Consider the following 27,985-nt stretch of genomic DNA (forward strand, 5'->3'; position numbering starts at 1 on the left):
TTTTTTAAATCATTTTTATAACAATTTTAATTTTTAAGTGAAACGAATATATACTTTTCACTTATTCATAAGGGAAAAAAGTTTTTTTGTTACAATGTAGTTATCTGTTTTACTTACAATTTATTAAGCGTTTCTTAAACTGATCTTTTAAGGTAAGCATTACATTTTGTTGGTTGCAATTAACTTTTAAATTGAATACTTGTAAAATTTCGCTTAAATGAGCAAAAAGAACATAATTATTTTTGACAAAATCAATACAACGATATACCAATCAAATATAAATTGTTTCTGCTTAAAATATTTATGAGAAAAAAAAAATCACTTAGTGCATTCGTACTTTTAAGAAGAAGCGAATGCTATCAGAACGAAACAAATCATGAAAAGTTTATCTCGGAATTTATTGGCATTGGCAATAAATTTTCCCTGGATATAAATTCAAAGGGAGATAAACGATCGCAAAATAAATTTTGGTTAGAAAAAAATTCGGAAAATTGACAGACATCTGCCGGTAAAAAGACTGATATGAAAATTCCTTACAACCGTAAGAGGTGAATTGTAAACGGATTCCGAAAAAAAAACACATAATTTTTGGTAAGAAAATGTTTGCTGTTTTTTCTTTTTGGAATTATTGTTACCATTTAATTTAAAAAACGCAAGGAAAACTACTTTCAAAATATTAGACAAATTCATATATCGACGGTTAAACTGCAAAACCTCGTAAGTCGTTTTTGACTCTTTCTTTAGAAATCGAAAATAACCTCTTAAAACAATTAAAAAATGAAGGAAATAAAAAAATTGTTTATTTAATAACTCAAATCAACTAAGAGTCAAAAACGACTTACGAGGTTTGGCAGTTTAACCGTCGATATCCAATATTTAGCGTGGAGACAGAATCAGCACTTTTATGAGATCCACGTGCATAAGAATCACCCCAAAAACTTTTCATTTCGTTCATATCGAGCCTTTTTCGCCAATATCGCGCCGTTGACGTAATCATCGTAAGCGACATGACGCTTACGATGTTTTTGTTTACTGAAAAACCTTTAAAACTTTTTGTTTTTAGACTTATTGGATACGATTTTGATGTGCATTTTTTCTTGAACCATTGTTGACAAGATTAAGACAAAAAAGTTGTATCTTTTTCGTTCTTAGTTTTGGAAGTATACATTTATGTGCTGTCCATTAAAATATAATTTAAGTTAGCGCTTACGATAATTTGGCGGAAGAGGCTTGATACATATATCGTTAGTAACTTTATCCTAAACAACAGCATTGTTTACAGAAAAACTTCTCTAACTTTTTCTTCTCAGCTTTATTGTTGATATTTAGCGCTTACGATAAATTGGCGGAAAGGATTGCATCATTGATTCTATAAGTTCTTGATACGAATGTAATGCATTTCTTTTCTTCGCTTTTCTTTTAAGATTCCAAGATTCTGTCCCAATAGTCTGGCAGTTCTTCTACTAGCCTTACAAATATTTCCCGTTCTCGTAGTGACCTTAGCATATAAAGTATATAATGCCAATCTTATATAGATATGCAATGTTAAGCAAAAATTTCAGGTCATTTAATTGGTTACTCTTCAAATTTTGCAGGCAGAAACATTAGAAAGATTAATTTCGATTCACTGCTTTATGTTGAGAAGTTTCAAGACCTTCAGTGTATTTTCCCGTCGTAGAGACGTTGGATGCTTGAGTGTAGCCTTCAATAAATCAGAAGTTCTTTTTTTTATTATGCTTTTTTTTGAGTTCATAAATGCAACTTCAAAAATGGATGGTGTAGTTCTCAAAAAGTCTCTCGTCGGACTTGTTGTCCTTTTGCTATTTGCGAAATATACAAATAAGATGGGTTTAAAATACGTATGTTATGTTCTGTTAATTAAACTTATACCTTTTAAATTCTAATAGAATCTAACTAAAAATCTACTAAAGATCGAGCACATTGCAACATCCCTCATAATTGGATAAAATAAAACTCTTCCAATCCACATGTGTGATTTAAAAAATATCGTTCCGTTTTTTACAATTGATTGGTAAATTGGTTATTGTCAGTGGATTTCTTTTTTTTAACAAAAAATGTTACAGGAAGTTGGTTTATGTGATCTAATTGAACCTTCTGGACAATTAAGAAAACAAATCACTAGTTGGTAACTTTTTTTTAAGTTTAGGTTTTTCTGAATATTTTTATCTTTTTTTTCTCGATCACACACACACAATAAACTAAAACCAAATCCATACCTTTTTTTGTTAAAGTGAATTCTTATCACTTAAATTTGAATATAAGTATCTACCCGAATTTGTAAGTTAATTATTATTTTTTTTTGTTTGTTAAAATTAATTAGTATAACTTTTTTGTGTGTAATGTGTCTTTCAAGCCGGCACTTAGTTTAATTGTATCTTTTTTGTCCCTTTAACGTGGTGCAAAAATCACACCTCAAACATCACAAATAAATATATATAATGAATAAATACAACAGGGGTCAAAGATAAATGATAAAAGACACACACACACGAACATACGAACTTAACAAAAAACAACCTCCTGGGTTAGTCCTAGTTGATTTCAATATTTTTTCCTTTAGATATTCACAATCATATTCTGAAGTTGTGATAGTGTGGATCCAATGTGTTGAGGAGGTTCCGAGATATTGCGTATTCGCTGTAGCCAATGTTGACATTCAATGCATTTGCGTGTTCGTTCTTCTCGAGTAACATCGACTCCGAGGCCACTCGCTGACCAAGGGTCGATGTTATCTTGGATGATTGGCAAGAAATTGGACAAAATCACTCGGAGGGTGTCACATGCGCGGGTGTAATGACTGTAAAATTAGAATAGAATGAATATTTCAATAGAATTGGCAATCAAATTTGTATCCTTACAATTTATGCTGACTCTGCAGGAGTTCATAGATTTCTGGCAGGAGTAGCAAACACAGATCAAGGTTCCATGAGGATCTAATAATAGAGATAAATAATAATATTTAATAAAAAAAATCTTAAATAAAACAGAAATCAATTTGGTTACGTTTTTTCAAGAATGGCACCTAGCAGATCTACAAAAACTGTTCGGCCGTTCATCTTTATTGCTTGTTTAAGTGCACCTACTATGTCATGCGACCTAAATTTTTTTTTTAATGCAAACGTTAGTTATTTAATAAATAATTTCATAAAATGTAGAGAAATGTACCTTGTTGAATTTCTGATAAGCTGTAAGGTGGCATGCCGATTGCTGAGCTCTTGATAAACTTGCTCATGTGATGAGGCTAACATTTGAATTTCCGAACTATCGTCCATGCGGTTGTTGTGCATTCGTTGACCCTTATAAAAGGGAAATATAATATATTTAAAGAGAAGATAACATTTTTTGATAAAATAGAAATAAAAAAGCCAAGTTCTCTAGCAATTTTGGCACTGTAACCAACTTAGGCCATATTTAACCCCCTTCTAACTTCTTTACCATAAAAAGATAGCGATTTAAAAAACCGTGTTATTTGTGGAGCAATTTGAGGGCATAGAAAAGGAGAATGGGAATGAATTTGTTTTTTGATGAAATTAAGTCTAAAATATTTCTGCAAGTTTTATCTTTGTGACGTAGTTCACAAACGAATAAAATGCATTTTTTGCAGTTAATAATTTTTATTTATTATTTCAAAGTGTAACGCTAATGTGTATTTTAAGGGTAAAATATGATAGAGGCGTGGGAAAAAAATAGAATCCAACTGGAAGATTTTTTAAACAACAATTTCGTCTATTCTCAGAATTTTGTTTTTCAATTTTTTTAAAGTTTGAATCGTTTGAAATTTCATGAACAAAATCTCGAAGTTGTTGGCTTAAAAAGCTTTAGTTATGAGTTCTATTGGTCGAATATTCAAGAGTTATGTATGTCCCCAGACTCAGTGAAAATGACAGAAATTTTCTGCTGAGGGGCTTGGTATCAAATCATCATAAAATTATAAAATTTTTTTTCGAAAATCATTATTAACGGTACCTAACCTACCATAGAAAAGTTTTTTTTTTTAAACTGATTATCTCCGAAAAGACTATTTCGATTTCAACGATTTTTTTTTTTTGTATGAAAAAGCATTAATATCATTTTAATATAAATTCAAATAAAATATATAGTTTAAAAAACTAAAAATACGCTTTTATCACGCACTAAAAACTTTAAAATAATTTGTCTTATTTTGGAAATGGTGGGAACGAAAAGCGTAGAGCGCATTTTTGTTGCGTATACTTTTAAAAAGTTAAAGTACCTCACCATTTCCAATAAGCGTGATAAAGACGTAATTTTATATACTATAATATTTTATTTTTTACTTCTTAGTCTTATCATGATTGAAAGTTGTTTCAATTCGACTTGGGTTATATTAGCCAAGTTAGGCGCCGGTTTTAGCGATCAGGAAAATGCATCAGGAAAAAAGAAACAGTATGAAATTGAATATTTTTTCCTAATGCTCGTTTATAGCGATCAGGAAAATTTACGTTATTTGACTCACACAAAATCTACCTACTCTCTTCTTTTCCTGATTGAAATACACACGAACAAATTTTTCGTATGGAGTGGAACAGGAAAAATTTTAAACACTTCGGGGGAACAATTTGTTTCATTTTGTTTCAAATGTCAGCTGGCACCAAAAATGAATTTGCATCAGGAAAACAAATAAATACAATTTAAACAAAAAATAATTGTTCCATTGTAAATTTTCTTTTCGAAAAAAATTCTTTGAGTCATTTATAATCGATTGGTATATATAGTACATATTTGTGTTTCAAATTGAATGAAAGCATCACAAATTATCTATTTGAAATTATTTTTTCCTGATTCATTTTCCTGATCGCTATAATCGGCCCCTAAGCTAAAATTGAATTAGGGTGGTTTCTCCTATTTTACTTTTAAGAAATAAAAATGTCATTTTTTTTTTGAAAAAAAAAAAATAAATATTTGTTAACTTGCAACTGTTTAATAAAGTTTTTGTTAAAAAATTTATTTTAGAAATAATACATTTAATTTCATTTGTTCGTTCATTCGGACATTCGTTGGTCGCTCTCATGTGCAAGGGTAAACCCCAGTTTGAGTTTCTAAGAGCAATAATGGTGTCTCACAAAGAGATCATTTTTTTTTACCATATCCAACCATAACAAACTTTACAGGAAGTGCCTCACAAAGACGCTGCTTACACAATTGTCTAACAGGATTGTTAAACATTAGAATTATTTTCTACTGACAGACTTAACCCTTAATTTTTGTCTAATTTGACTATACTATTCGTATACATCGCAGGTATAAATCATGAAACTTACCGGTGGCGTTGTTATTAATTGTGGATCCGGTCGATAATTCGTTGTGTGCTACAAAAAAAAATGAAATTTAACAAAATATAACAACAGAAGTATGTTTATCTACTCACATTATTTGTAACAATATTCACTGATGATTGTGAATTATTAATATCCGTTGTATATGAAGATATCTTTTGCGAATGCCTCTGCGATGCACTAACTGAATTTGGTGGTGATCTCAGATCCAGCGATGTCTTTGATCTCGTTGGGCCTTTCGTTATTATTTGTACAGTTATATTTTTATTTTTTGCATTTTCCTTATTCAAATTGGCATCACGCTTCACTTTCGATGATATCGTTGATGATGTTGATTTTTTCATCACCATATTATCGTCGATTTTGTGCAAATCTGTTGTACTCACTGATGACACATTCGACAACTTACTACGACTTTGAAAACTTGAACTTTTATTTGATATTGCTATTTGACTGGTCCTTTTTTGAATGTGTGACGTCGTCTTGGGTTTTGCTGTTTTTTGCACATTATTTGAATAATTCATTGATATTGGGCCATCATTTTTTGGTGCATAGTCAGGTTGTTGTGCACTGTTTACGGGGAAATCTTCAACTAATTCGCATCCATTGTAATTGGAGATGATGGGCGGATTACTGTCGTTTAGATTGTATTCAATTTCATTGGCGTGTGTGTCAACGATTCGATTGAATTTGTAAACATCTCGTTCACCGGGCATTTTTAACGAACTTGGTCCTTCGTATCCGCCACTGCTGTAGCTTGTTGTTTCCGATGACAGTGATGGAAAGATGTAAGGATTAACCTTTGGCGGAGGTCCATACAAGTCAAAATGTACACTTAGTCCGTTGGAGTTTGGGGCACTTTGTGATGTATCTTCCATGTCATCAACAAGTTCCAGACTCAGATTAGGTGAAGATTGTCCATCTAAGCTCGGACTCCGTTCTTCGTTTTCTTCAAGCAATCGACTTTGTTTGGGACCGCCTATGGAAAGGCGTAGTTTTTGATGGCCTCTGGAAAAACTTTTTCGTGTTGTTTGATTATGACTGAATGGGGCATTGGACGGATTGTAAAAGGGTATAACTCGATCGATGCTTAGAGCATGAATGGCTACATAATCTTGTTCATATGATCCACAAAACTGAAATAGAAAAAAAATTAATTGTTTAAGGTCTTATTTTGTGTATTTATTATTTTTTACCAATTTTCTGTTAACAATTTTCATATCTCCCATTGCATTCCATGTGGACTCAATGTGGTCAAATTCTCTGTCTGGTTCCCAACCAATAACTGATATTCCAACTGATGTGCCAACAAAGAGACATTCACCATTTTCACTAATTAAAAACAAAAAACAAAATTAAGAACAATGATTCATTTGTATTTTATTTATATTTTACCTAAATGTAATGCATTTTATTGGATAACCACTAAATGGACTTGGTGTATCTGTTTTGGAGATTCTAATTTTACTCTCCAAATCATAGATACTGATAGTTCCATCAATTCGTCCAACGGCTAGTAGAAATTCAAAAGGATGAAATTGTATGCATGTTACCGCTGGCTCTTTTTCTGTGAAATCCATAATAAGTTTGCTTTTGCGTATGTCCCAGAGTATTACGGATCCTTCTGTGCCAGCAGATGCTATCCATAAACCATCGGGAGAAAATTTTACCGAATTTACATGAGCTATATGACCGCGGTATACTTTGATGCATTTGTTTTGATTACGAACGTCCCATAGCCTGGAAGAAGTAAATTTATTCAAAATAAAACAAGTGAGAGGGTTTTTTTAACAGGCGTATAAGCTTTCTTCAGATCTTTTTTTTTATAAAGGAATAAAGACTAACTTTTTTTTCTAACACGTCTCAACTCAAAACTTCTTTAAAACTTATCTTTTTGAGGAATGTAAATGATATAGAAAAGATTAAAGAGTGAGTGGGGTTGGCAGTGGGTGTGGCTGAAATAGTTAACAATAGACTTTGGTGCTATTTAAGATAATTTATTAAGAAATCTTCATCCTTATAGTATAGAATATTGAATATAATGGCTAATTTAAACTTCCATTTGAATCAAGGATTTTTGTATTAGATCCAATGATCTCTCATGGCCAATGGATATAATTGCCAAGAGATTGATTTTTATTTGGATTTGTGAGAGCAATTATTCCATTTAAAAGAAACTTGGCCAAGAATTTACAAAAACAAATTTTCAAATATTACGCATACGCCACAGTACCTACCCCCAAAAAAAAACATTTTTCGATATTTCTCCTTATTTTAAAATTTTCTTTGGTTTATCTAAATTTTAAACGATATTCATTAAAAAAATGTTCAAATAAAAAATATTTTGATTCTGTTCATTTAACTCTGAGCCCCCGCACACTACAAACTTTCTATCGGCCGACAATTTAGTCAGTCTCTTAATCAGAATGAAAATGTATGAGAATGCGCACACTACAACGATTAAGTATCGGCCGATCAAAAAGTTTGTTTGATCGAAAAAAAAGTTTGTCTTGCTACACAATTGCCTTCAAACTAAAATATTTCCTAGCGACCCGATTGTTTAGTCGGATGCCTGTGCGCACACTAGGAGCCCAACCCGACTAAACTATCGGCCGATAGAAAGTCTGTAGTGTGCGGGGGCTCAAGTCACACTTTTAAGTGAAAGATAAAATTTACAATTTTTGTTTATAATAGTATTTATGGCTATTTGATTAAAAAAATAATCATGATTTTTTTAAAACCATTATTTTTGTAAAGAAAAATGGTAGTTAAAACCTGGAGTTACCAAGTTCAAGTCAAATTATGACTTGAAAATCAAACAAATGATGTTTCGTTTTTGTATTTTGATAAGAGAACTTAAAAATGAATTTCAATAAAAGAAATAAATAAAAAATAGCTATAGGTTTTGTGCAATACTTCAAAGATGGTCTTTTCTTTTGCAAAACCAAGTGAAGTTTGTAAAATCTTCAATATCAAATAGTGCGAACTGCTTCTTTTTTAGGTATTGCATGTGCAAAAAAAAATTAAAATTAACATGAACTAAGGTGAAAAGCATACTAACGGCATATGCAAAGAAGGAATCCGCCAGATGGCATTAAAAAAACATACAAAATTTTGAAAACGTGGTTTGATAACTAACCACCAAGACTGAAAGAGTTAAAATAGAACAAAACACCATTTAAAAAAATGTGGTGTTTTATTTCATCTCAGAACAGAAAACTGGGGTCGAATCACCGCACACGATTACGATCATAGGTTAACGTTTTGACTATTGCTCTCTCTATTTAATCAGTAGAAAAAGAAAGGCAACCATACGTTACGAACGTACATATGCCGTAGTTCAACCCCTGTTTAATAAAAAAAAATCTCTAAATTTGCCTATTTATTGCCAGGTACATGAAACTTATAAATTAATTAATTTCAAATTTTTTAAACTTTTATGATTATAAGCGACCTCAACATTTTTGAACCAAACTTGTCAAATTCATTTGTCCGACTTTTTTTCATGTCTGTCGACTCGAAATTACACCCTTCAAACAAATTTTCGAGCAAATACTTATTTTTTTATAGAAAGTCTGAAAAATGAAAAATCGTCTAAAACGCTCCACCCCGATTTCTATATACATACCAAATATTATCGTTTTTCAAAAAAAAAACAAATTTTGGACTAAAAAATTGAAATTCCCCTATAATCCCCAAAAATCAATTTTTTTTTTAATTCAAAATGCTGTCGTTTCTTAACGTACCTGTACATAAAATCATTGTCTATCCACCCTCCGTTCAGGATATATTAAAAAAAAAAAAAAAAACAATTGTTCGAAATTCCCAAGATAAGTTACGCATACAAAAAATTAAAGGAACAACAAAATTTGTGATTTTCGATAAGCTGTATCTCAGTAAAAAATAATCGTATCATGACAAAACAAAAAACATTTGAAAGCTTGAATCTTTTTGTTTTACGATTTTGGAAATAAATATTTTATTAGGAATGGAGAAGTATGGTTAAATTTACAATAAATTGTTTTAGCATATTTTGCAACCTGAATCTAAATAATATAATGTTATGCTTTTAAATAATTCAGCATTTAAAAAAACCCTTAAGAGCTATTTTGTTCACATCTTTAAACCATGATCATTCTAAATTGTAAATTCTCGAATATTTTTGTAAACTATTCTTTTTTTCTCCTCAAAATCCACAGTGTTTGAGTTGAGTTTAATAATCGATTTCGGTTGATTTCCGCAATTCAAACTTTTCAAACAACTCAAAAATTATGCTAGAAACCTAGCTCGCTGCGCTGTGAACACTGCCGAATTTAGTAATATTTGGTTATTTTTGGTCAGAGTCCGTTCCCAACTTCAAAAGTTGTGTAGAAGAGAGAGCTCATGAGAGAGTAAAAAATTTCCCCACCCTGACAAATTTAGCCCAAAGAATTTCTTCCGGCAGAAATATGAGTTCTGTCAAATGAAAAGTTGACATATGTCAAACAAATAAATAAAGAAGAAAACAAATCAAATTGTAGTGATATTTAAATTGAATCCCGTTTTCGTGTTTCTTGCATTAAAAAAGTGTTAATGTTTATCGAATTAAGCATAAAATATGAAATTGTGTTGTATAATGGTGTTCCAACTTGTTCCAGACTTTTTGGCAGTCTTTCGTAGTTTTATTTCCCACTGAGATAATTCTCTCCCAACTCTCATTATTTTGACAGACTTCCTAATTTAGTGCACAAAAAGTCTGGAACAGACCTGATTATTTTTTATAATCTATAATCTAAAAATCTTATTTTTATTTCTCTCGACAAAAATACTCTTTCATATTCATGAATTAATTTATCAATCCCTATCGGTAAAATATTTCCTATCTTTCCTTAACGAACGTATGCCGTAGTTCGACCTCTGTTTTGTTCACATCTTTAAACCATGATCATTCTAAATTGTAAATCCTCAAATATTTTTGTAAACTATTCTTTTTTTCTCCTCAAAATCCAGTGTTTGAGTTGAGCTTAATAATCGATTTCGGGTGATTAGCGCAATTCAAACTTTTCAAACAACTCAAAAATTATGCTAGAAACTTAGCTCGCTGCGCTGTGAACAAATAATTATTTTTTATAATCTATAATCTAAAAATCTTATTTTTATTTCTCTCAACAAAAATAGGGTGTTTTCATAAACGTCTGCCTAACTTAGGCCTGCGTTAGTCGTGTTCATAAAGTCAGATCTGCGATCGGACTTACTTAGTCCAACTGCAGTTCTGCTGTTCATAAACGTCATTATGTCGTCAACATCGGGCAGATTGCGCAGCCAAAATTTAATTGCTGCAGAACTCAAGAAGAAATTTATTTGACTCTTGATTCGATTTTTTTTTATTAATAAATGTAAATATTGTTAAAAAAAATGAAAAGCAAACTTATTAATTAGGGTGGTGCAAAAAATGTTTCTTTTTCATTTTTCGAAAAATTTAAATTTTAATGACACAGAAAATTTCGAAATCGTGTTCTATGATATAATGAGTTTATATTAATTTTTTTCGTATTAGGGTGGCTCTAAAAAATGTTATCTTCTACAGTTGCTTGAAAAATTTTTGGTTCAATTTTTTTTTTTAATTAATTAAAAAAAAATATTTTTCACTGCAGAGAAAGTTTGTAAAAAATGGTTTATGAATTATAATGTAAAATTGGGGAAGGTATTTTCGAATTAGGGTGCTCAAAAATATGGCATATACCAAATTCACTTTCTGTGCATTTAAATAATTTTTTTTTTCAAACGGAAAAAAAACTTTCTTGAACACCCTAATTAAAAATATTTTTTTCCATAGATAATTTGTTTCAAATGTGAACCACTCGGTGTTTTTATTATTTTTTTTAGAAGAAAGTACATATTTTTTTAGCCACCCTAATGTAACACGGTTCACAAATTTTTTGTGTTATTATTATTATTTTGCTTATTTAACAAAACTTATCCTGTGGTAATTTTTTATATTTTTTTTTTTCTGACGTTTATCAACACTCAGTGACTGCTGAAAATTGTACCAACGCAGGCATGCAAACATTCTGCAGAATTGGTGTGTTCATTAATGCAGCAAAGCAGAAAGACGATTGGACTAACGCAGATTTCCGACGTTTATGAAAACACCCATACTCTTTCACATTCATGAAATAATTTATCAATCCCTATAGGTAAAATATTTTCTATCTTTCCTAAACTATTCCTAAAAATCCAATTTCAAAATTCAAATAAAAACAACTTTTTAACGTAACACAAACGTAACATAACATAACACCCATAAAACAGTTTGAGAATCAATGGTTGCGACAACTACAGTTTGATATCAGCCCATCCCACTCTCCCACCATCAACTCAACTCAACAGCTGACATATAAATAAAAAGTCAAAAAAAGTGACATTTCACTGAAGAAATCCACAGAACACAGAGAAGAAAGGGTTTTTGTTTCCAAAGAAGAAAATTTGTTTTTGGTATGTAATTTGGTAACAAAACTATTAAAAACACATAATAAACATTCATTATTAGAGTATTTAACTGTAAAACAAAAATTCATTTAATATTTCAACCAACCAAATATATGAAAGTCATGTAAAATAAATCAACCATGAAAACTAGACTTTACATTTCTTTGCTTCCATTTCCATCATCAATAAAACAAAATGTACAAAGTTCAAAATGATTAAAATCAAAATAACAAATTAAAAATGGCTTACATTAATTTCTTTGTACATACTTAAGATAATCAGAAGCTCTTTAAAAAAAAGGAGCTTATTGCAATTTACTTTATCATCAACAACTTAGCCATTTTCTGTATTTCTACTTTCAGTTGTTATTTTGCAAGTGGAAAGAAACTTTCTCAATAAAAAAAAATGTCAATGCCCACTGCTTTACGTTATGATGGCAAAGTTGCCGTAATTACCGGCGCTGGTGCTGGTTTAGGGCGTGAATACGCTCTACTTTTTGGTTCTCGTGGAGCCAGTGTAGTTGTTAATGATTTGGGTGGAAGTTTTCATGGTGAAGGAGCTTCCCAACGGGCTGCCGATGTTGTTGTCGATGAAATTCGTGCTTTAGGTGGAACAGCTGTTGCAAATTATAACTCTGTCGTTGATGGTGACAAAGTTATTCAAACAGCAATTGATAATTTTGGAAGAATTGATATATTGGTTAACAATGCTGGAATTCTCCGAGACAAAAGTGTTGCCAAGACATCCGATTTAGATTGGAATTTGGTTCATGATGTTCATTTAAAGGGTTCATTTATGACAACCCGTGCTGCATGGCCATACTTTAAGAAACAAAACTATGGACGTATTATCATGACTTCTAGTAACTCTGGAATCTATGGTAACTTTGGACAGGCTAATTATAGTGCTGCCAAATTGGGTTTAGTTGGTTTAGCCAATACAATTGCCATTGAAGGGCAAAAAAACAATATATTTTGTAATGTTATTGTGCCAACGGCTGCGTCGAGAATGACTGAAGATGTTCTTCCAGAACTCTTATTCCAAGAGCTAAAGCCACAGTTGATTGCTCCAGTAGTTGCTTATCTCTGTCATGAATCATGTGAAGATAATGGAGCAATTATTGAAAGTGCAGCTGGATGGGCTACAAAAGTTCAAACTGTACGAGGAAAAGGTGCAGTTTTGAGAACTTCTTTAGACACTAAAGTCATTACACCGGAGTACGTTAAAAGTGTTTGGAACCAAGTCGTAGACATGTCTGAAGCTAAACATTGTGATTCCATACAAGAAGCTAGTATGTCACTGATGAAAATCTTGGAGAATGTCCAAGAAGGTCGAGTGGGTATTGAGGACACATTTAACTTTGGAGCTAAAGATTTGGTTCTTTATGCCCTTGGAGTTGGGGCATCTGTTAAAAATAACGACGACTTGAAATTCTTATATGAAAACCATCCTGAATTTAGTCCATTGCCATCGTTCTTTGTCATGCCTGGATTGCTTTTAAGCATGACAACAGATCTTGTATCTTCTGCACTTCCTGGCAGTTCAGTTGAACTTACAAATATTCTCCATGGGGAGCAATATATTGAAATTGTTGATGATTTGCCAACATCTGGAAAATTGACAACATATGGCAAAGTATTCGATGTCATGGATAAGGGATCTGGAGCTGTTGTGGTGACAAATTGTGATTCTTACAATGAAGAGGGAAATCTTTTGGTAAAGAATCAAAGTGCAATCTTTATTGTTGGAGCTGGTAAATTTGGAGGAAAGAAACAACCTATTCAGGGAGTTATCCCATTGATTCCTGCTCCAAAACGTTCTCCTGATTCATCGATTCAATATAAAACAAGTGAAGATCAAGCAGCTTTATATCGTTTATCAGGAGATTTGAATCCACTTCATATTGATCCGAGTTTTGCTGCAATTGCTGGATTTAAAACACCAATTTTACATGGATTGTGTTCATTTGGATATTCGGTTAGGGCTGTTTTGGCTAAATATGCTGATAACAACTCTTCCCTATTCAAGGCAGTTAAGGTGCGCTTTGTAAGTCCAGTTTTACCAGGACAAACATTAAAAATAGACATGTGGAAGGATGGTACACGTGTGTATTTCCGTACATCAGTTGTTGAGACTGGAAAGGATGTTATAACTGGAGCATATGTAGATCTTAAGGGAGCTGGGTCAAAGTTGTAAGAAAACTATTCTTGTTAAGCGGGGTAATGTGGGGTTGATATTGGTTAAAAATTTTGTATTTTTGTTGTTTGTATTTTTCAAATTGTATTCCTTAATAAGCAAATAAAAGAGCATTTTCTTATATTTTTTCAATTAACACATATTTGCTTGTTTATTAATTTAATCAGTTTTAGTCTTTTTGCACCGGTAGCCGCTACTTTTGTAAAAAAAAAAAACAAACATGTTGATAATAAACCGGTAAGTAATATATAAAGTTAGTAAATTATACTTGAAGTAAATAAATCGAATGATAGTTTATTATTTGGGCATGTGTGTGTTTGAGTTAAGTTGTGTACCTAATCAATTAAATATGCAAATATAATTTATAAGCAAAAAAAAAAGAAAATATATACAACCATTTTAGATGACATTGAATTTTAAAAAATCCCAGAAAAGGTTTTAATTTTTTTTTTTTTGTTTAAATCGAGAAAGTGAATTAACAAAAAAATGAAAAACTGTTTGGCTTGGTTATAGCTTTTACTTACTTATCTATTCATAAGATGATTCACAGTGTATAGGTATATTGAGGGCTTTGATTCACTTACAGCTGTGTTCAAAATAATAGTAGTGCCTGCATCAAAATAACATTTTTTTATAATTACGGTGCTTCTACGGTTAAAAATTTAGTTTCTTTGATGTCAAAGTTTGTAACGGTCAATTACTAATAAATGTATCATAGTTTTAAAATGAAAAAGAAGGTTCCAAATAATTTTTCATTGACTTTTGGTTGTTCTTTCTAATTTGACCTGTTCAAAATAATAGTAGTTAAAGTTATTTTTGAAGAATTTAAAAGCGGTTTATAATAAAGAATATTTATTTTTGGTTTAAAAGTAAGTACTCATATAATATGAACAATTTTTCAACAAAAAACGATTTGTTTCGGTTTTAATCTATTTAAAGTTCGAAGAGCAAAACACTGCAGTTCGGATAACGGAAACTTTTACGAAAGCTGCTTGAAGAAGGGAAAACCTACTTGGAAATTCAAGGTTATATAAGGATGCTCCCCTACAATGGTAGCCAATGCAATAAACTCAACGAAAAACCCCAAACGCGCGGTAGAAAAAGAAAAAAGACCGTCGTAGATGACAGGCGTACTGTCCAGATGAGCAAAGCTGAGCCTTCAGCATCGTCGTTTCGAATCCAGAAGGCTTTAAGCATTCGGAGGCGACTGTTAGAGACTAATTTGTACGCTTGAAGTCCACGAAAAGTTCTGTGAAACATGTTAAAAAGCGTATCCAGTTTGTAAAAGATTACATAAACTGGCCAGCGAAGTAATAGCGTAACATATTGTTTACTGATGCGAGCAAATTTGTCCTCTTTGGTGGTACTGGATCTCCAGAATACGTCCGACGTCCACCCAATACGGAATATGTTCCAAAGTATACGACGGAAAAAGTTAAACATGGAGGGTCGAAAATTTTAGTATTTTAACATATTTCTTTGTTAACAGCGGTACTTTATGTGAACTTCAAGCGTACAAATTAGTCTCTAACAGTCGCCTCCGAATGTTCACTGCACTGCAATCCAGGGTTAAAGCCTTCTGGATTTGAAACGACGATGCAGAAGGCTCAACTTTGCTCATCTGGACAATACGCCTGCCATCTACGACGGTCTTTTTTCTTTTTCTACCGCACGTTTCGGGTTTTTCGTTGAGTTTATTGCATTGGCTACCATTGTAGGGGAGCATCCTTATATAACCTTGAATTTCCAAGTAGGTTTTCCCTTCTTCAAGCAGCTTTCGTAAAAGTTTCCGTTATCCGAACTGCAGTGTTTTGCTCTTCGAACTTTAAATAGATTAAAACCGAAACAAATCGTTTTTTGTTGAAAAATTGTTCATATTATATGAGTACTTACTTTTAAACCAAAAATAAATATTCTTTATTATAAACCGCTTTTAAATTCTTCAAAAATAACTTTAACTACTATTATTTTGAACAGGTCAAATTAGAAAGAACAACCAAAAGTCAATGAAAAATTATTTGGAACCTTCTTTTTCATTTTGAAACTATGATACATTTATCAGTAATTGACCGTTACAAACTTTGACATCAAAGAAACTAAATTTTTAACCGTAGAAACACCGTAATTATAAAAAATGTTTTTTTGATGCAGCCACTACTATTATTTTGAACACAACTGTAAATGCAACGATTAAAACAAAAGAAAAAAAAAACACTTGGAACCTGTTTGTGCTGGGTGTTCCATTTTGTTTCAAAATGAAATGCCCGATTAGAGCTGACGAAGTCATTTGTATGACAAATAAGTTATCTAGTTGTTTTAAGAATGAAATAAAAAAGTTTATGCAACTGATAATGCGCAAATACTTGATATATATCTTAATTTTAGATAAACAACGCAACAACTCATAAATCATATTTTTTTTAAGTGTTACAAGTAAATATTGAATTTGAACCCACTTTTTTATTAAATTTTCTAACTTTTTTGTTATTTTAAATTCTAGTTCTGAAATTACTTATTATATTTTACTATAAGAAGGTTTTATATAAGGAATAAAAGATGAGCGTGTTTACGTAGATATTATCTTTTTTGTATAAAGCTTTATCAATTAAGGGCGGAATTAAGAGCCCCCGCACACTACAGACTTTCTACCGGCCTATAGTTAAGTCGGGTTGGGCTAAATAGGAAATATTTTATCATTTGACATCTTTGTGTCAAGCTCTTGGAACAGTTTTCACACCTTTTCCGCTTAAATAACACTCTTGTATGTCGATTGTATGACATGTCGTGCCACAACATTTAATTATTTTTAATTATAGCTTGTATTGATGTCTTTTCATAAACTATCTCACTTTGTTTGTGTAGAACTAATTTAAGATTAATAAAATTCTCATCTGTCAACCGATTGATTTTATCCTTACTTCATCTGTGCCATTACTAACTTCGTTTTGCTTCCTTTTAGCCTATTTATTTTAGGCTAGTAGTTACTAATCGTCAATTGGGTGTTATGTTCAGATTCTTTTGAAAGAGTCTTTATTCTGATAGATTTATCTTTTTTTTTTCGACATAAGTTTATGCATACAAAGCGATTTTATTTGAATTTGTCTACGTATTGATTTTAAAGCTACTCTTATACAAATTACCCCAGAAAGATAAAAAATTAAAATATGTATCTTCAAGGTAGACGAACCAGTGAACTGAATCGTAACTCGATAAACGAACAGTCCTAACACTCAAAGAGTCTATGACCATTCGAAATTCGGTTAATAATTAATTTTCGATTATATTCCCTTAAACGGCCTCCTCCATATTTTTAGAGCTCAGACTGGCATTATTTTGTTACATAATTTTGAAAGCATGTTCAGAAAAAAAGCCACGAGTGATTGAAAGCGTGTACTAGACTAGAATAGGTAGTTGCATTTCACCAATGAAGCACCAGCTCATAAAGAGTGATATTGTAGTTTTAATACCAAAATCATAATTTGCTTTAATAGCAGTTAATTTTTCAACGTAATTACATATAAAATAATAAATTACAAAAAATCCCCACTTTTAATTCGATTTTTATGTTTTTTTTTTTTGCAATTTATTCAAAATTTTGTATGGGCAAAATTGACTTTAGAATCAGTCAAAAGTATTGACGATTTTTTTGCTGAATACTAAAATAGCATTGTTTTATTTTTCCATGGAAGCATTTGTGAGATATAGGAAAAACACATGTTCCTTGGTTAATAATTCAGATAACGGTAAATTTTTCTAAAAAAAAATTTCAATGATATGCTCTGCTTATGTATTTTATTTCGAATACTTAAGGGGTAATAACACCTTGTAAACCACGAAATCGAGCGTCATTTTCATCAGCGTATAAAACAAAGAAGAAATATTATTTTCTTTTGGTGTTTGTTTAGTTTAATTAAGTATATTAATAGGTAACAGAATAGGCTAATGTTAAATTTTTTAATGATGTGAAATTTTTTAAATGGCGGTGTATTTCAGGATGATAGTAAAATCCTCTGCTCCCATCGGGCGACCAATTAACTCCTACAGTTTTTAACCGATGGGGCTGAAATTTTGTGTGGAGCTTGAAAATACTATTCTCTAGTGAAGTACGTAGGATTTTTTTGAAATATTAATTTTTAAAGAAATGGCATTAGTTTGAAAAAATTATTTCATTCCAAAAACAAAATTCGTTGAAAAAAAGACCATAAAATCGTTAAATTTTAATATTTCAAAAAAAAAAAAACTACGTACTTCACTAGAGAATAGTATTTTTAAGCTCCACACAAAATTTCAGCCCAATCGGTTAAGAACTGTAGGAGTTAGTTGGTCGCCCGATGGGAGCACAGGATTTTACTATCATCCTGAACTACACCGCCATTTAAAAAATTTCACATCATTAAAAAATTTAACATTAGCCTATTCTGTAACCTTTAATATACTTAATTAAACTAAACAAACACCAAAAGAAAATAATATTTCTTCTTTGTTTTATACGCTGATGAATATGACGCTCGATTTCGTGGTTTACAAGGTGTTATTACCCCTTAACAGGCGAGAACAAGCTCGAAAAATCTTCTTTTTTTAAATTGTTATTCTAAAAAAGTTCAAAAAGTTGATCGTCTTTAATTTTTTCTGATTCAATACCGTAGTTTATTTGAACTTAATTTTTTTACGAATCCTTAAAACGTAAGACGCAAAGCTGCGTTTTTATCAATTTTGTTCATAAAAATAATTTGTAAAAGGAAAATATTGTTTCCATAAGCATAAGGGAAATGTAAGTTATCAAGTCTCAATTCTAAAATAAAAGAGAAATCAGTATTCAAATTGGCAACTATAAACAATTTTTGGCAACAAACTGTTTATAATTAAATTATAATTAAGCTAATAACTTTCTTTTGGCTCTGCAAAAATGTAAATAAAAGGTGATTCAATGTAACTTATTTCCGAGGTAAAATTTCAATTTTCTTGTCAGGTTCGTTCACCCTCATCGGATTATACCATTGTTACAACCTTAACCTCTAAACAAATGTATTTGAAATAAAACTTAAAAATCGATTAGATTTAAACCTTAATTCGAAGGTCGGACTGATACAAAAAAAAAACTCATGGTCATGGCATAGTCGAAATCAACACCAAAATGCTTTCACCTTCTCGTTAGTTCAGACAAGTCATTTACCACTCTTTACACCAGACAGACACCCAAAACCAGTAAACCTTTTTATAAAACAAACAAACAAAATATAGAAACACTCTTGCCTATTAGATTACGGAAAGTGTGTCTCTCGGGAAACAAGTTTGCACAACTCCATTAAAAATTTCAATTGAAATGAAAAGCTCCTTGCGTACGACGAGTATATATTTTAACGCAAAAATATCAGTTTCATTTTGGCTTTCTACTTAAGATCACGTCAACATTGAGGCAATTATGTGCAAATTTTTAATCCGCACACACCACATGCCCATGTATGTTATGTAGGAACGTTTTGTTAGTAATAAAACCCGCATTAAACAATAATCATTATCAGCAGACGCCGCCGAATTAAAATTTACTTTGAACCAAACAAACATTCTCTCAACACACCCACCTTAAATTGTTACCAATGTCCAAACACCAAACAAGATCTTTCATACGTTTTCAAATAGAAGAAGAAGAAAATCCAAAGCCACTCAGGCAAAGAAAATAAATCTTTATATCTGACGAAACAGAGTCATCATTAAAGTACTTTTTGTGTTCTTGCGTTTGAACGGGATAAGTAATAAATGACTGAGAGGTTCTTGATCTGTCTCCGGTTCATCTGCGTTTCTGGAGCAAAATAACTAGTTTGTTTGGTTAGATAGATGATAGACATAGACATTAAGCGTGATGAAGCAAGGGAGATGCCACAGGTAAAGTTGCTAAGTATAATTAGTGAGCCTGAGCATCGTCGTCGTAACTTCAATGGTGGTTATGATGAGTGTAGGTAGGGATTTGATTATACCTGTACAATCTGCGAACCTAACTCCAGTGACTAAGCTCTAGATAAATAAAAACCCAGGTAAGAAATAATAAAATAAAAAAACAAAATTGAGTTAATGAGTACAAAAGTTAAAGAAAACAATGACACAATGATGAGGCTGAAGTAATATTTCTGTGTGAGTTCTTTATAACAGCGATCGGATGAGCATAAAGTTTTTTGATGTTGTTTCAGAAGAGGAAGGTTACATTTATGTACATTTCTTCATTTCCGGTTATTGAGGTGACTCTTTAAAGCGATCGTTTAACAAATTCATTTAATCACTTCAAGAGTAGAGTAGATATTTTAATTCTTGTCGGCAATTACACATTAACAAAGGGGAAAACTCTGTAAGAAGACTCAATTGATTACTTAGTTATTCGGTCACAAAGTAAACAGTAATGGCAATTTTATTTGTTGTTTCTCTGGTAGAATTTATTTCATTGTAAATGTTGAAATCTCAAGTTGCAAATATTTACGACGACCCAAATGAGCAATTTTATATCAGGTACTAATAGAAATGTCATACTTATAGCAGCACTTATATTTTTGTAGGCCATATAGATAGTAGTACTGAAGATTTATTTTAAGCTTGATTTTAAGCTTTGAAAAATATTGTACAATAAGAATTCAAACGAGCTCACTTATTTCAAAAACTTAAAACATGCGATTTAAAGAAAAAAGTTCACCACCTCCACTTTTGAATGCTACATTTTAATGCGCTGCCAATGGCATTGCAGCGTGGTCTCTCTACTTGGAATTCTGTCAACAGGATGTATCAGAATCGCCTTAAAGGACAGCAAGGGAATCGTTGTTAAGTCATACTTTTAAATTTCAAAATTTCTTGGTTGTCAGTTTTTTTCATGTTTTTGGATCAAGAGAATCTTATTTCATAGCCAAATACTCTTCAATTTAACCCCTGTGTGCGTTGAAGCTGCAACAAAAACTTGCTTGACCGACAATTCCCAAATACCTTCATTTCGAATTGGTAAAATTTCTTCCATGTTCAGTTTGAAGTTGAGTTCTAAGATTTTAACTTTCTTTAAACATTGTTTTAATGGTAGGTTAAAAGATATTTATTAAATTATTGCGTATTACTTAAGGAATGTATCAGTTGAATGTATCAAATATATAGATGGGAGACTTTGGGCTTAGATGACTCATGATCATTATGTCCAAACATATCAGCGGTGACTAAATGTTAAATCAGTTGAGAGATAATTATGTTTTCCCTATACGCAAAAAGTGGGGGGGGGGGGGGGGTGACACACCATTTAGATAGTTAAATGAGTATCGATGACCATATGCGTAAAATAGCCCGACCGGGAATGTTTCAGAGATTCGAGATATTTCACTTTGAAAAAATGGGCGTGAGTGCATTCAGCCAACAACAGTCAGAATAAAAAGAATATTCGCCTTTTTTACAATTAGATAGAAGGAAAAACATTATGATGGTATTGTCTGTGGACTGAAGCAGATTCGCCACATGAATACGCGAAGAGTCGTGGCACTGCATAAAACTTAGATTTTCCATCAAACCTGAAAGATCAAGTCAATTTTTGTAGTCATGTGCGGCCTAGAAATTAATAAGAAGATGATACATATCGATATATGGTCAATGGTGGACTTTTTTGGTCTAAGGCCAAACTTAAAAGGATCATTCAGATTGGCTTGCGTCGATCGGAGATTTTCATGTCCCTTTACGAATGTTGAGATGCGTTAATCTCAACATTCGTTGAAAGGCCCGCACGGCATGTACTCTTGGAGGCTTTGTCAAATCCTCGCAAGAGGTAGTACCACATACATTTTTAAATTTTTTTTTAAGTGTTGGAGGCTGGGAATCAAACCCAGACCTCGGGGCCATACTCCTTTGCACTACGGGGAACTACAAGGCCTAACCAGTGCAATTTATGTCAAAAGATGATATTTTTCAAACGTTACGGTCGCTTGGAATAATTCGATTTTTTGTGCCTTGTGTATACTTTTAAATTATTCAAAGATACTGATGGAATAAACGACCGTCAAAGGTCCGGCACTCTGCGCTGCACTCTACTTAATACAGTTATATTGAGTCTTTGAAGCCAACCTTTGTGGGCGTTTTTGATAACTTTTTGATAAATGAGGTGCGTAATGCGATTGATGTTTGGCATTGAGTCTCAAAACCTGCGTTAAGGCGAATTGCCGTCATTTTAAACAAAACCTTTCAATACTCATGTAGCTAAATATTTGAAAAATAAAATATCAATTCGTTTTCATTTTGTGTAAGTTTTTTTCTTGTAACATTACTTAGGAAGGTTTTTTTTTCTAGGAGCTGGTAGAAACTATATTTGGTATCCTCATTTTTCTCTTCTATGGAAGCGTGTGCGCAGGCCTATTTTGGCGAATGTACTCTGGATTTGGATCGTGCTGATGCACTCGTTGACGCAGTTGATACTCAGGACTTTTAGCCTGAGTCTGCCTCGAAATTTCTTATTTGTTGCTCGTGTACAAATTTGATGGTTACGATATGTGCCCTTAATTATGAAAGTGGACTAAGTCACTCCTAAAAATGGCATCAAATCTAACCTAAAAATAATTATTATTTGAAGGGTAAAGTTTATTAGAAAGCTAAATTGCAGTAAATTAACTTCTTTATTGCTCCTCTAGTGATTTCATAAAAGAAACATAATTAAATCGTTATAAGAAAATTATTATGTAAGTTTTTCTTATTATAATTTACTATAGAAAAACAAACGATCTTCGATCAGTTCCTCTAATGTCTAAACAGCTGGTCTGTTTAAAAACATTGTAGGTAGATAGAAGGTATGCAAACAATAAAATTCGAAATATTGCAATAAATTTATTCATCAATTCCAAAAAAATAAAAAATAAAAACTGGTCAAAAACTATTTCACCAACAACAACAAAACCAAACATTATATTTTTTTGTTTCATAAATCGTCACAGGCAGTAAAATAACTATGACACAGAGACAAAACAAAAAAAAAATAATATCAATCTCAGCGGGCGTCAACAGAAGGCACAATAATATCGATATCCCAAATAAGTCGGCCACAACAACAGCAAACATAACAAAAGCAAATAGCAACAACAACGGCGAATATCATACAACAACCCCACCCACATATCAATCATATCAAATAGCTTCAGTTGTTTTACTATTAGACAACATTCAAGAGTTGACTACTCTAACATATTTGGCTACTACTGCAATCAAAGTCAACGTCAAACATTTTATAAGAACCTCAGGACAGAATTCTAGTGTAATAGTTAGTTCTACACTTTTAAAACAAGAAAATAGAAAGAAAAAACGAAATTGCACGTAGAGGTGTAATTGATAAAAAAATTAAATCTGGGAGAAGAGTCTCTCATCGACTTAGCATATCGAATTTCCAATAAAACAAAATTGAAACAAAAAGACAAGAAACAATCGTTTTAAACCGACAAAACAATCGACAGTGACCGACACAGAATGAATAACAAAAAAATGGAAAAAAAAAATACAATTCAATTGCTCAGGCCCGTAGCCAGAGTTCAATTTAAGGTAGAGCAACGGTAATCGTTTAAATTTTTTCTCAGACAGTTCTCAAAATATTCTCATAAAAAATACCTTGTTGAATTTGAAAATAATTATAGTATATATATTATACAGGGTGATTTCGGAGGAATGTGCCAAAAAGCACGTATGGGAGGGAGGGGTCTATTCCCCCCCCCCCATCGTTCAGCCAGGAGGGGCATGTGACATGTGAATTTTTCGTGCTAAATCTGAGGCTCTCGCCGCCGATGAATTCAAGCTAAAAGAGCCTTAATCGCAATCGTGTCGAAATTTTTACCTGCTCATTGGGAAAAGTTTTAATCAAAATTAAAATAACGATGATGGAAAAATCCGAAAAAGTCGGTCTCGTAACACCGTCTGTCCATCTGTGCGCCCATCTGTGCACATTTCCACAGCTTAAATGGGTGATAGGATTTTTTTCAAATTTGGTACAGATGATTTTTATGGAATTCTCAAGTTGGTTGGTTGATAACAGCTCTAACGATTTGATTTAATTTTGCACACGTAATATTCAAAGCAATTGCAGCAAAACTTCATTTTTAGTTTTTTCGTTTATCAACCAAAACAATTTTTTTTAAATTTATTTAGACACAGTTCTTATAATCTACAAGTAAATTAATATAAAAGTGGTTTGAAGGTCGCACTTACTTGCGACCCAGTCTTACATTTTTTATTTTATTTTTTATGAAAAACCAACAACAATGTGTATCCAAAATGTAAACCAATGCCAAGATATGACAAAATCTACGGAAGAAAATTCAAATCGTATCTAGGAAAAAATAATTCTCTTGAAACCTTTAAAAATCAGAAAATATTATTTAAAAAGTTTTCTTGTTATTACCAAGTACCTACTTGCTTACATAATTTTTATTGGTTTTCATAAAAAAAATTGCAATCTCACTGCGACACCGCCTATAACTAGAATCCATTGTCATTTTTGAAGGTCGGTATTTGCATACATAAATAGGGCATTTTTGATGGTAGTGCAGAGAATTTTTAACGCTAGAGCAATTTTGAAGTTACGGCATTTTTATAAGTTGGGCATTTTGAAAGCTCGGCCATTCCAAAGTAACGGAGAGGACATATTGACGCTTGTTTTCAGTTTATCTCGTTGGAGAATCAATCTTTTTTCTTTGGTCAGACTAAAGGGCTCATCATAAAGTCGATGTTCTTGAAATTTCACGAAAAACTAATTAAACGTAGCCAAATTATTTACAGATAAAGACGGTAACGGAGAAGACGCCAAATTATTCTCAGATCAAGACGGTAACGTAGAAGACGCGTAATCCTTTTCTTCGTTACCATCTTTATCTGTGAATAATTTGGCTACGTTTAATTAGTTTCTCGTGAAACTTCTAGAATATAAACTTTATCATGTTCATTTAAGATTGACCAAGTTTCAAGAAAAAAAAAGATTGCTTCTTCAACGGGATAAACTACATAGATAACAAGCTCTCAAAGTTAAAATGGAATGACCGAACTAGAACTTTTTTTAAGGTCCGACATTTTCATAAGTGAGGCCTTTTTTAAGTTACGGAATTTGAAAAGCCAGACCATTTTTGAAAGGAGGACATTTTCATAAGTTACAGGTAGAGCATTTTTAAGGCAGGGCATTTTTAAATTTGTAGCATTTTTGACAGTACAGCATTTTTATAAGAAGGATATTTTTGAAAATAGGGCATTTTCGAAGGTTAGGCATTTCTGATAGTAGGGCATTTTTAAATGGAGGGCATTTTTTAAGGTATGGCAGTTTTAAAGTAGAGCATTTTAAATTTAAGATAGGCCCATTGAATAAGAAGTACAGGAAGGGGTGTATATCAGACCTATAGAGTTGGTCAATAAAGCACAAAACAAAATTTTTTAAACAAAAAAATTGGTTCTAATCTGTCAAAATTGGTATCTAATCTGTCAAATTTCGAGCTAGTTTTCCAGGGGCGAACTCACTTTTATTCGTGATGACAATGCGATGCAATCATTGACCGCCAGTGTTTCAGCTAATCTTGATGATTTAAAAACAATTTTCAGTCTGTTTTTAGTTGAAGAAATAAACAGTTTAAAATTCGAATATAATAATGATGAAAAATAGCACTTAAAGAAAAGTCTCTCACCAGACCAGTTACATTTCTGTTGGCACCCCTTGGGTGAACATTATATCTGCACTCATGTACTTCTTATTCAATGAGTAGGGCATGGCCCCTCAATGCCCCCCCCCCCCCTCTGACTACGGCCCTGTAATTGCTGCTGACTTAAGCTACTTGCAAGCCGCCGTACGTGACCTTAACAGCTACACGTTTCATTGTGTTTCACATTTCCCATTCTCTTCTTTCAAATATAGAGATTCTAACTACTAACTAAACGTCTAAGATTTATGACCCAATCCGAGAATTATCTATCAACATTTAAGGTATTGTTTTGTTTCTACCGGTTATTAACTAAACAGAAAGAGAATCTCACTCACCTTACTGTCGTGTCATTGCTTCCCGACACCACATACTCCCCCGACGGATTGAAATCCAACGTTCGAACACTCTCCATATGTCCATTAAGTGTTGAACATATTGTCTGAGCATTAAGATCCCATCGTCGAATGATTCCAATATCATCCGCCGAATAAACAAAGTCATCGTTATAGGCAAATTTAACACAATCAATTGATCCATTGTGGCCAGTTAGTGACTGTTTTTAAAGAAGCAAGAAAAACGGAAGTGTTTATTTAGTTTAGCCTAAGACAAAGTTAAAAAAGCTTACCATAAAACATTTTTCTTCACCTATAGCCCATAAATTAACATTACGATCATGTCCACCTGTTACCAAAACCCGGCCAGTCTCGCCGAGATCTAAACTTGTCACTTTTCCACTGTGAGCTTTTATCTCATCTGGAAAAGAAGTTTCCAATTAGATGGAACTTTTGTAAGGAGTTTTGATTCTTTTTTAGGGATTATACATTTTTTTTGCATAACCTTGTTAAGAGAAAAGCAAAAAAAAAACAGCTACAAATAAGCTATAAATGGATAGAATTCAAATTGCTAGCTATTTGCTGCGCCCGCAAATCGTGTACGCAGTCAGCAGAGAGGAGTTGTGGGCGAAAAAGAAGTAGTGTTTTGTTTTAAGGTTGGTTTTGGTTTGGTTGCCCACAAGACCACAATAAATAAAGAAACAGACGGACGGAATGGACAAGAAGCAAAAAACTTACATATTTTTTTTGTTAATTTCCGCGCTAATGCCATCACTTGGTAGCTTGGAATTTACTTAATTTTAAATCGCGTCAATGTGAAGAATTTATATTCAGTTTTTTTTTGTTTAATTTCTGCTCGCAAGAAAAAAATTCTTTTGTAAAAATGTTTTTGTCTTTCTTTGCAACAAAAATCGACGAGACAACTGAGACAACTACGACGACGACAACGAAAAATGACAGAGCCACCACAAGAGTAGAAGACGGCTGCTAGAAGAAATGTTGACGACGACGACGGATGACAGACGACGACGGGGGGTATAAAATTTCTTGTTGGAATTCTTTTTTTTTTTTGTTTTCTTGTAAATTATGGTTAACTTTATTATATTTTTTATATCAAGTTGTAGAAAAGAATTTTTGGAGATATGAAGAAGAAAAAAACAAGGAAAACAACACAAATAACAAATAAAGTGTAGAAATATCAAAAAGAAATAATAATTTTTTAATCCTTTCTCTTCGTATTGTCAAAAACATCTGAAAGCAAAACTTTATAAAAAAAGAAAGACCCTGTAAAGGCGATTGGAAGAACCACACACGGAGGAGGAATATGAATTAAGAAAAAGAAAGAAAAAAAAAAACGACTTTTTTGGCAAAAAGCCGTGATGATAAATATGAAAATAAAAGAAAATTTAGAATTAACTGACATTTGGAGAATGAGAGAAAATTGAAAGAAAACAAAAGATTTTTTGATGTTCATTTTGATGATGATTTTCTTCGTTGAATTTTTTTTAATGGCGGAAGGATTATTGCCAGGTGAGAATTTTTTGGTGGTTTTAATTTTTGATAGATAGAGGGCGATTAGAATGGTAGTGAGAAAAGATAAATAAAAAAGAAAAGTTATAACGGAGAACTACCGAATGTCAGTTCTATGCTGGTGAGGATGAAACAAACGTTTTTTTGTACTGTAATATTAAACGCTTTTTTGTTGTAATATTAGCATTGGAAAAAATGCTTGTTTACCTCTTTACTAGTGCAGATTGATGACAGTGAGATAGATAAATAGAAAATGAAAAGAAAATTCACAATTAACTGACATTTGGAGAATGAGAAGATTGAAGGATTTTTGATGTTCATTTTGACGATGATTTTCTTCGTTGAATTTTTTTAATGATGAATGGATTATTGCCAGATGAGAGTTTTTTGGGTGGTTTTAATTTTTGAAATATAGAGGGCTATTAGGATGATAGTGAGAAAAGATAAATAGAAAATGAAAAGACAATTCTTAAGG

The 27,985-nt window shown here is 32.1% G+C and overlaps 2 protein-coding genes across 2 annotated transcripts; one reads left to right on the forward strand and one right to left on the reverse strand.

Moving 5' to 3' along the window:
- On the reverse strand, positions 1 to 27,294 carry LOC129911614 (katanin p80 WD40 repeat-containing subunit B1). The gene is made up of 11 exons (XM_055989465.1): positions 26,719 to 27,294; positions 26,274 to 26,401; positions 25,984 to 26,201; positions 6,711 to 7,055; positions 6,512 to 6,647; positions 5,408 to 6,451; positions 5,301 to 5,348; positions 3,187 to 3,317; positions 3,025 to 3,117; positions 2,880 to 2,954; positions 1 to 2,818 (listed from the first exon to the last, which is right to left on the reverse strand). The coding sequence occupies exons 1-11, from the start codon at positions 26,750 to 26,752 to the stop codon at positions 2,578 to 2,580; spliced, it is 2,493 nt and encodes an 830-aa protein (XP_055845440.1). The 5' UTR covers positions 26,753 to 27,294; the 3' UTR covers positions 1 to 2,577.
- Positions 11,774 to 14,121, forward strand: LOC129911615 (peroxisomal multifunctional enzyme type 2). Its single transcript, XM_055989466.1, has 2 exons — positions 11,774 to 11,789; positions 12,146 to 14,121. Exon 2 carries the CDS (start codon positions 12,189 to 12,191, stop codon positions 13,977 to 13,979), a length of 1,791 nt encoding a protein of 596 aa, XP_055845441.1. The 5' UTR covers positions 11,774 to 11,789; positions 12,146 to 12,188; the 3' UTR covers positions 13,980 to 14,121.
- Positions 27,295 to 27,985: the final 691 nt, after the last annotated feature.

This window comes from Episyrphus balteatus, chromosome 2, assembly GCF_945859705.1.
Source record: "Episyrphus balteatus chromosome 2, idEpiBalt1.1, whole genome shotgun sequence".
In the NCBI taxonomy this organism is placed as follows: domain Eukaryota; kingdom Metazoa; phylum Arthropoda; class Insecta; order Diptera; family Syrphidae; genus Episyrphus; species Episyrphus balteatus.